The following is a 9789-nucleotide window of genomic DNA, read 5'->3' on the forward strand; positions in this document are numbered from 1 at the left end:
GCATACAGGAACACTTCTGGGCCACAGAGCCCTGCAGAGCCTGTGGCCGGCGTGGCAAGAGCTACGGCTGCCCGAGCCGGATGGCCGAGGGCCTGGGAGAGCAGGGGCTGATGGGAGCCAACCCTCCCTGGGACCCTCATGCTCCCTGGGCCAGCGTGCAGTCACTGGAAAGCCTGGCTCAGCTCACAAAGCCAAAGATGCAAACGGCCGGTCGGGTCAGGCCAGTGCCGGGGACGGGGAGCAGCCACAGCCTGGCAGGCGCCCCACAATGCCGCAGAGCTCCAGCCATGCAGGCAGCCGGGGGGAGGGACGCACCCAAGCTTGGAGGCAGCAACACGGACACCAGGCACGTGAGCCAGCAGCAGATCCTCCCTCCCACTGAAGCCTGGCGCCCACCCCCAGCCATGCCGGACCCACCCTGCAACGGACCCCAGCAGGCCCGGCACCAGCCTGCCACGTCCACATGTCCCCATGGCAGCGACACAGCAATGGAAGCCAGGCCAGGCCACAGCCTGTGCGGCGGCCGGCCCAAGCGGGGGGCTAAGACGTGCAGGGCAGGGGCAGATACCTGGGCTGGGGAAGGTGCCTGGAAAGACAAGGAGATGGTCTGAGCTGGCCTCGGGGGGTGGGGCATGAACACTCCACACGGGGCGGGGCGGGTGGAGACACTCAGCAGGTCCCCTCCTGCAAGAAGCCCTCCTTGCTCCCAAGCTGGCTGGGATGTCCCTAAGACCCTGACTCTGACGGCTTTGCTTGCTCTTCCCCCGGGGGGAGGACCTGCCCCGCGGTGATGGGCGCTGGAAACTGGGGCTCTCATTCATGTCCCGGGCCACTTGGGAGGAGACCCCGCCTCTTGTCCCTGGCGCCCTCCCCTGTCCTGGCCCCTCCTCGGGAGGCCCAGCCCCCCGTGTAGGCCCAGGCGAGGCAGGGGACTCTGGTCCCACGTGGAGAAGTGGCAGCCAGGGCGCCCGCTGCACCCGCGTGGGAGGGAGACCCGGCCAGAGCCGTCACCCAGTCCCACAGGCGCGGGGCTCCTGAGGGTGGAAGGGCGGGCCCACCGCACCGCCACCCCAGCGCCACCGCAGCGCCTTACTCCTGCGCTTCCGCTCCAGACGCCGCTGCCGCTTCTCCTCCCGCCGGCGCGCCTCCTCGGCCTCCTGGTGCTGCCGGCACTTGTGGAAGTTCTCCACCACGACGCCCACGAACATGTTGAGCACGAAGAAGCTGACGATGAGCAGGAAGGAGATGAAGTAGAGCAGCATCCATGGGTTGTGGTTGGGCACCGGCTGCGGCACACAAGTGACATGTGGGTCCGAGGGGAAAGGACTCTCCGGGAAAGCTCCCGACCCAACACGCTGCAAACACTGAGACCAAAGACAGCCTCTGGGGTCAGGCTCCCTGAGATGACCTGAAGAAACTCAGAAGGGCATCCCGGGAGGCCAGGGCTGCCCCCCGCACCTGCTGGTCTATGCCCACGGCGTCCAGCCCGTCATACATGATGTTCACCCAGCCATCCTTGGAGGAGAGCACGAACAGCGACATCAGCGCCTGCGGACCGGAGCAAGGGTGGTCACCACAGCCCTGCCTCCCCCCGGAGACGTCCCAGGGACCACACGGCCCCTGCTGACGGCCTCCTGCTCCCACACCTGACCATGACCCTGCTGTCCCCGAGTTTCCATTGTTCACAGGAGGGTGAGGTCAGCCTGCACCCCATCCACGCAACCCATCCCCACCCTGTGCCGCCCCTCCCCCAGCCCGCCCCACCCACCTGGCCGAGGTTGTCGAAGTTGTACTTCCGCCGCACCCAGCGGTAGTGCGCAGCCCTGCACTCGGCCTTGGTGGAGATGTTCCTGGTATCGGCGCCTTCGCAGTAATAAAACTTCCCCTTGAAGAGCTGACCAGGGCGTGGGGGGGTCACCCGGAGGGCCCCTCCCTCCTTGCTCCCAAGCTGGCTGGGACCTCCCTAAGACCCGGTCTGACTCAACGGCTTTGCTTGCTCTTCCCACGGGGGTGGACCCATGAATTCACCAGACCCACCCCGCATGACCCTCCCAGGGCAGCGTGCTGCTGCTGACCACAGACCACTGTCCCACGGCCCGGACACCCATGGGCAAGCAAGGTGCACACCTGCACCCCCAAGATGCCAAAGATGATGAAGAAGGCACAGCAGATGAGGACAATGTTCCCGATTGGCCTGAGTGACGATATCAGAGTCTCCACCACCAGCTTGAGGCCCGGAGCTCGGCTGATGACCCTGGACACAGAGCAGAGGCCCATCCTTGGTCCCAGCTCCCAACCCCCATCCCGAGTCCCTCCCCTCCCACTCTCCTNGGCTCCTCCGCCACCTGGCGGGCCCCGCCCCGCCCCGGCCCGGCCCCGCCTACCTCAGAGGCCGCAGCGTCCTCAGCAGGCGCAGCACACGCAGGATGCCCAGGATCTTGGCGCCACCGGCGGAGGCCAGGGCTACGACGATGTCGACCAAGGATACCAGGACCAGCAGCCCGTCCAGCACATTCCAGCTGCTCTGCAGGTAGGCGTGGTCGCCAGAGACCAGGCCCAGGGCCACCACCTGGGAGGTGCAAAGGAGGAGGAGCCCAGGTGGGGAGCACATTCGACTGGGGGTGGAGCAAGTACAGAAACCGGACAGTGCTGGGCCCGCTGGTACCTTCACCATCATTTCAGCCACAAAAATCGCCGTGAAGATGTAGTTGGAGACGCTGAGGAAGGCACGCTCCTGCAAGGACAGGGTGGTGAGAGAGGCCAGCCACGCCCCCACCCCACGCCCCACCCCCAGGACCAGAAGGGCGCCTCACGGTGCTGCCGGGGTCGATGTCAGGCCTCTCCAGGGCGATGGTGATGCAGTTGAGGAAGATGAAGACCAGGACGATGTGATCGAACATCTTGTGAGCGATGATCTTCTGGCAGGAGACCCGGAACCTGGGAGGTTGGGCGAGTGAGGCGGCCTGACCCACTCCAGGGACGACAGCCTGGCCTCTGCCGCCCCAGAGAAGGCAGCCCTGGGGAGCAAGAGACCCCAAGGCCCAGGGACGCTCACACGTGAGGGGGAGTGCAGGGACCCAGGGGGCGGAGTCAGCCCCAAGGCGGCCTGCACGCCCCCACCCATGCACCCCTCACCTGTTCTGCGGGGAGAAGAGGTACAGGGCCCAGGCCTCGCGGCTCCGACACCACGCGGGCTTGTAGGGCTCCAGCACCTTGCGTAGACGCACGCAGCAGCTCTGGGGATGGAGGAAACAGGTCCTCAGGGCCCCCCAGCCTGGTCCCCTGCTGGGCTCTCCCACACTCCAGGCCCACCTCATCCTCAGGCCCAGCCCCACCCTTCTGTCTCTGGGGTCTCAGCTGTGCCAACCTCATCCCCCAACCTAGACACTGAGAGACCCCCGCTAGGAGTCCATGGGGACCCCTCCCCAGCTGGCCCTCAACCTGCGGATCTGCACTGAGAAAGGGAATCGCCTCACTGAGAAGGTGGCCCTGTCTTCTCCCTCTGAGGCACTCCCTGCCAATGGCTGACCTGTTCAGGGCTCAGAACCACCCCTCAACCGGATGCAGGGTCGACTCTGGGGCCAACCTGCTCCAAAGCGCCGGGTGGGTGGGTTGAGGCCAGGTCACCAGTACCGAGGGCTGCTCAGCCTATCCTGCTCCCCCCCCACTTCTCTTGGGGCACCAGGAGACCCCACGAATGATGAGCCCTGAGTCCCTGCCCCGGGCTCTGCCTTGGGGAACAAGCACACGACAGGAGGGAGGCGTGGGGGGCGGCCCCCACTCACATCCTCCATGTCGTCGTCAAACTCGGCCGAGTCCTCCTTGTGGCTGTCGATGCGCAGGAAGAACTCCCTGGGCAAGGCCAGCGCCTGCCCGTTGCAGTCAGGGAGCTTGGCGGGCGGCAGCGCGGCTGGCCGCGGGGGCCGAAGGTCCAGCGCGCTGCGGTGGCCCAGGGACTCGGTGCGCCGCAGGGGGACGGTGCGCGACCCCGGCGAGGCCCCCGCCCCTGGCCTGCCATCCTCTGCCTCCTCGTCCGTGCTCCCCTTGCCTTCCCCGGACAGCAGCGACTCACGCTCCCCGCACTGGCTCCGGCGCTTCAGGCTCGGTGCGCGGCCCAGGCTGTTCCAGCTCGAGCGCCGGCTACTCCAGGCGCTGTTGGGGCCCCAGGGGCCACAGGGCGAGCTTCGGAGGCTGGACTGTGCAGGGAGAAGTGAGAAGTGAGCAGGGCCAGCCCCCACCCTCCCAGACATCCAGGGCCCTGGGGAGCTGGCCACAGGGGCCTTTCCTGACCAGCTGCGTTACTAACACCGTAGGTGGCATCTGCACGTGGGTCACCTCCTACGATGCGCAGACAACCCTACCAGCGAGCAGGCAGCGATGCTGCATTTTCAATGGTCTGCCTGTGGCACAAAGCCCGTCAACAAACAGCCTGAGACAGCCAGTGAATGTTGGAGTGCCGAGCTGGGGCCGAGCTGGGGCCGGGCTGGGGCTGAGCTGGGGCTGGGGCAGAGCTGGGGCTGGGCTGGGGCAGAGCTGGGGCAGGGCTGGGGCTGGGGCAGGGCTGGGGCTGGGCTGGGGCAGAGTTGGGGCAGGGCTGGGGCAGAGCTGGNGCCGGGCTGGGGCAGGGCTGGGGCAGGGCTGGGGCCGGGCTGGGGCAGAGCTGGGCTGTGACTCGGCAGCTGGGGCTGTTCTGGGCTGGAGAGCAGGTGCAGGTGTTCATGGAGGAGCCTGGGAGCGGCGCTGGGCCAGGCGTCCGCAGACACAGCTGGCGCTGCTGGGTGGAGCCCCACAGCAGCTCCTAACTGGCCACGACGGACTTGTAAAGACAAGCGGCGCTGCTGTCTCAGAAGGGACAGGAGCTTTACCTCCGCTGCCTCACCCTCCCCGGTGCTGCTCACTTCTACCTGCCGGGGCCAGCGCTACACTGCCTGTCCCTGTCCCTCGGTCCCCAGCGGCCAGGCGGGACAAATCAGCTTGCTACACTGCTCGGCTGAGCGCCTCTCGGTGACCGACAAGCCACGTCCTGTCTTCCTGCTCTGCCTCGACGTTGCTCCGTGTACACGGCCCCGCCCACGCCCTGCCTCTCCCACTCTGCCCACCCTCCCAGCCTTCTGGAAGCAGGGGTGGGCTGCGTCGGCGGGGGCGGCGTTTCCTGGGTTTGGATGGGGAGCCCCCGCCCGGCTTCTGTCATGTGTCACCTCTGCTGTCCCTTTCATCTGCCCTTCTGATGTGTCCCCTGGGCTCTGCCAACTTTCATCTTTCACTTCAACTGGGGAGACAAGCTTCTTGCCGTCCGCCCCGCCGGAGAGGAAGGGATCGCCACGCGCTCCCACGGCTGCTCTACTTAAGCTCTGGCTCCGTAGACAAACGGAATGCTTGTCTCCTCCACTCAGGGACGGGGACCTGGGGGTGTGACTAGGTGCGTGTGGGACCCTCACTCCCAGCTGGGAAAGGCCCCAAGGACCGGGTGGGTGAAGTCCGGAGCTGCCCTGGGGCTGGGGTGAGGGAGGGTCCCTACCAGTGACTTCTGGTCGCCCAGCTGGGGGTCCACAGAGCTGCTGCTGCCACGCCTCGCCTCCAGGAGGCCAGGGGCCGTGTCCAGGTGTGGGGAGCTCTTGGGGGTGGGCATGGGTGTGGCCGCCGTGCGCATGATGAGGGGAGGGGGCAGGCTGCCTCGGCCCTCCAGGTGCCCGTTGGGGGTCACTGCCAGTGAGTACATCTTCATCTCTGCAGGGAGGAAGGAAGAGGTTTACACCTGCACGGCTTTCAGGAAGGGAACATGACCCCAGAACTTGGCCACAGGAGCCCGTGCTGTGCCAGGATGGGGTGGACGCCGCCCCCCCACCCCCCGGTGCAAACGCTCACCTGTGGCCCGGGCATCTGGGGACTTGTCAAAGTCCCCCTCCAAGTGGGTGGAGATCTTGTCCTCGTCCGTGTCGGATCTGTTGGCGTCACCCTGTGCCCACAAGCAGAAGACACACATGAGGCTCCCCTGGGACGGCAGTCATGTGTATCAAGCACCCCATGCAGAGCCCCCGCCCCTCCCCCTCCACAGGGAGGGCGGGGCCGGCGTGGAGGCAGGCGTGGCAGGGAGGGCTCAGCCTTGAGCTTACTGCAGGGCAAGTGCGGTGGCTGAAAGAAACTCTCAGGGTCTGTCTGGGCGGAACCCCCGCCCCTCACCTCTGCCTGGAAGCCCTCCACCAGGATGGCCACCAGCAGGTTGAAGAGCACGTAGTTGCCGAAGGTCATCAGCGCCACGAAGTAGAGGGCGGCCCAGGAGGAGGTGGAGGCCATGCCGTTGTAGAGGACGACGTTCCAGTCCTCCTGGGTGAGGATCTGCGGAGCGGGGCCGGTCGGGCTGACGTGCGGGGAGCCCTGGGGGCGGCTTCACCGCGCCGGCCGCACAGGCCCGGGCACGCGCTGGGGCTGCCTGAGCAGGGCGGGGTTCTCCCGGGGACCGCCGCTCNCCTCCGGGGTGCCCGCCTGCCCCAGCTGTACCTGGAACACAGTGACGATGGCCCACAGCAGGGAGTCAAAGTTCTTCCTGTCAGGGACGGTGTCTCCGGTGTCTGTCGTCAGGCTGAACTTGCAGCCAAACAGGTGCATGCCCAGGATGCTGAAGGCAGGACAGGGGCGCAGGGAGGCGGGCGGCAGGGGAAGTGCCTCGAGGTCACCCCTGCACCCAGGAGCCGCCCTTCCGTGCCTTCCCTACCAGCCTGATCCCCAATTTTCTCCCCATGAGACCTCCCTCCTGGTGCCCATGGCCCAGCCAACTCCATCCTACGGGCGGGAAGATGAAGGCTGCAGCGGGAGGGACTCGGGGGGGGGGGGGGGGGGGGGGGGGGGGGGGGGGGGGGGGGGGGGGGGGGGGGGTTGCCTCACTCAGCCTGCCTGGGCCGTCCTCTGCCCCGGCCTATCCCTGAGGCTTGACCCCAGGCCAGGCTGGCACAAATGGGTGCTCGGCACATACCAGCTGAAGGCTGCCCCCACTCCTTCCCTGCTCCCTTGGGGCCCGGTCCCTGCTCCATTCATTTGGAGGCCGGGCCCATCCCCCACCCGGCTGTGAGCCTGCAGAGCGGAGCCCAGCCCGGGGACCCGCATGCCCTGCCAGCACACGGAGGGCGCCAGCCAGTGAGGTCTGAACAGAGGATCAGCGTCGGGGCCTCTGCAAACTCAGGGCAGAGCAGTGGGAGAGCTGTGGGGGGCGTGCGTCTCGCGCTCCGGGCCCCGACCCCGCAGCCCCGCGCAGGGAGGACGGCCCCCGGGCAGCCAGCCCACCTGAAGATGAAGATGAAGAGCATGAGCAGCATGCAGAAAGTGGCCACATTGTCCATGGTCTTCATGAGCACCACCAGCTGGCGCCGCAGCGCGGGCATGAAGCGCACCAGCTTGAGCACCCGCAGCAGCCGGAAGGTCCGCAGCACCGACAGGCCGCCATCCGCCTGCCCGACGATCTCCCAGACGCTGCGGGCCAGGCCGTGGGTCAGGAAGGACTTGCGCCTGGACCTCGGTCCTGGCACCTGCCAGGCCCCGGCCCCTCCTCTTCCCAAAGCAGGAACACCAGCCCAGGAGGCCAGCCCACCCTGAGAGGGGCTCGGCTCTATCAAGGTGCCCAAGGTCCCCGGGGTTGCCATCTAATTAGCTGCTGTCTCTGGTGGCTGCCGGCCCCCAGAAGCTGCTGGAACTTGGGCTCTGGCCTGGTCAGAAACTTCTCCATCTGGGGCCCTTTCCCCATCCTGTGCCTCTCCCAGTGAGCTCTGCCTAACCCCATCTGCTCCTGCTCAACTCTATCCCTGCTGGGGGGGTCCCCTTGAATTCCAAAGGCCCTGCTTCCTCCTGGGGGAGACAGGTACCCCCCGATTCTCCCGTTCCTTCCCGTGTTGATGCTGCTGCAGGAAACCCCCCAGAGGAAAGCTGGCCTTCTTTGCAGGCACTGAGCCCTGAGTGGACTCCAGCCAGGAGGCTGAAGGGCCTCTGAGTGCTTATATTGTTCCCGCAGGGAACAGGTCCGCCAGGTCCTAGAAACATCCGTCTGAAAGCGGCGGACTGTGTGCAGCTGGCAGTGCCAGCAGGGAGGGACCTGGTTCCAGGGAGGGGACCCTGCCCACAATATCCCTACTCTGTAGCCTGCCAAAAATACTGCCAGCAAGCCCTCTCCCTCTGACTGGGGCTCTGCTCTCAGGGCGGGGAGGGGTGGGGGTGCGGTCCTAGGCCTCCGTGGCCAGGCGGAAGACGGGGGACCACCTGATGACCACGATGATGCCGTCGAAGATGTTGTAGGGGTTCCGGATGTAGCCCAGTGGGCCGCAGGCCAGCAGCTTAAGCACCATCTCCAGGGCGAACACGCTGGTGAACACGATGTTGCTGATCTCCAGGGCGTTGGTCAGCTCGTCGGGCTGCGGGCAAGGGGGAGGCCGTCACGCCCCACCCACGGCTCCCATCCGTCCTTGGCCGGAGGGCTCACGGCCCCCAGGAGTCTGATCGGGGTTCAACAACACTGAGGCAGCAGCGTGGAAGCAACCCAACTGGCTGCCGTGGGGAGGAAGCGGATCCCGGCCTGCCTGGCCCTCCCAACCTGACCGCCAGCGTGTCTGTGACGGGGGCAAGTGCAGGCCACGGGACCGTGGGTGGGGGCATCGGCTCAGGGCGGGCGTGGGGGGAGCACAGGGTGCTGCCTCAGGTCGGCTTCCCCGGCCTCTGGGGGCCTGGTGTACCCCTTCTTGCTGGCAGAAGGTTCCAGAGATTCTTCTTAATGGGGACCTACTGACTCCCGTGTGTGTGCCTGCACTAACGTTTGTACTCCCATACGTGTGAGCACACCTGTGCACTCACCCTGTGAGCTGCTCACGTGCACACACACCACACGTGACCACACACAAACCTGCACGGACGTGCCACGTGCACATGTCCGTGTGGGCAGAGGCTCTACCAGGTTGTCCCCTGGAGCCTGATCACGTCCCTGTCTAGGCTCCACCCCCACACAGGGCCCGCGGAGAGCCGCCGCCACCACTCGGGTCTCCCCTGAATCGCTCCAGAATGAAAGAAGCCACGAAAACTACTGGAAAAGCCCGAAGAACGGGACGCAAGGAACCCCATTCGATCACCACAAACGACCCAGCCTGGTCCTGAGAGAGGATGCCTTCTCCCGGCCAGACCTGGCCGCTGCCCTTCCTGCTGGGACCCCAGTCCAGGGCAGGGGCCGAGGAGGGCTGCCACGGCTGCCGGGGACCAGACGCAGCCCCAGAGGGCCGTCTCACACTTCGGCCTTCTGTGGCCACCACGAGCACCCCAGCGGGCACGGCCGGGGTACTGGCTCATGTAAGGGGAGCCCCGATCTGCCAGAGCTGAGCCCATCCTCAGGAGAGCCGCGGGGTGGCCTGGCGAGTGCCGCGGCCCCTGCTGCCTCTAGGTCCGTGGTGGTCTCTTCGGACCCCACATTGGGAGAACCTCCACATGGGGAGCACGGTGTCTGTGCTCCCTTGATGGGGACCCCACCCCCAAAAGAGACATGAGCGTTTATCAATTGACTGACAACTTCCCCCCACAGCAGCCGACCGCCAGCACGGCCGCTATCCCTGGCCCCATGCCCACCCTCGGGGTTCCCACGGGGGCCAGGACAGCAGCCCCGGCCCCGCCCCCGCCCCCAGGGGGCCCGCTGCCACCTGCCTGCTCGTGGTACTCGACGCCCATGCTCAGCGTGTTGGTGAGGATGGCCACCATGATGCCGCGGTTGAAGTACTTGCTGTCCACGATGCGGCGCAGTTTGCCGCTGAAGGCGGCCCAGACCCA

At 66.7% G+C, this 9789-nt stretch overlaps 1 protein-coding gene across 1 annotated transcript in view; it reads right to left on the bottom strand.

Moving 5' to 3' along the window:
• CACNA1H (calcium voltage-gated channel subunit alpha1 H) overlaps positions 1-9789 on the bottom strand; it is a 71489-nt gene that overhangs the window by 10035 nt on the left and 51665 nt on the right. Inside the window, 17 exon segments of the mRNA XM_077762795.1 lie at positions 569-586; positions 1094-1286; positions 1459-1548; positions 1769-1894; positions 2128-2254; positions 2385-2569; positions 2666-2734; positions 2814-2937; positions 3136-3236; positions 3786-4196; positions 5519-5727; positions 5866-5956; positions 6181-6336; positions 6499-6616; positions 7279-7464; positions 8245-8396; positions 9667-9788. Coding sequence (XP_077618921.1) covers positions 569-586; positions 1094-1286; positions 1459-1548; positions 1769-1894; positions 2128-2254; positions 2385-2569; positions 2666-2734; positions 2814-2937; positions 3136-3236; positions 3786-4196; positions 5519-5727; positions 5866-5956; positions 6181-6336; positions 6499-6616; positions 7279-7464; positions 8245-8396; positions 9667-9788 — 2478 coding nt within the window.

This window comes from Crocuta crocuta, unplaced genomic scaffold (genome assembly GCF_008692635.1).
Source record: "Crocuta crocuta isolate KB4526 unplaced genomic scaffold, BGI_CrCroc_1.0 scaffold234, whole genome shotgun sequence".
NCBI classification, from domain to species: Eukaryota; Metazoa; Chordata; class Mammalia; order Carnivora; family Hyaenidae; genus Crocuta; species Crocuta crocuta.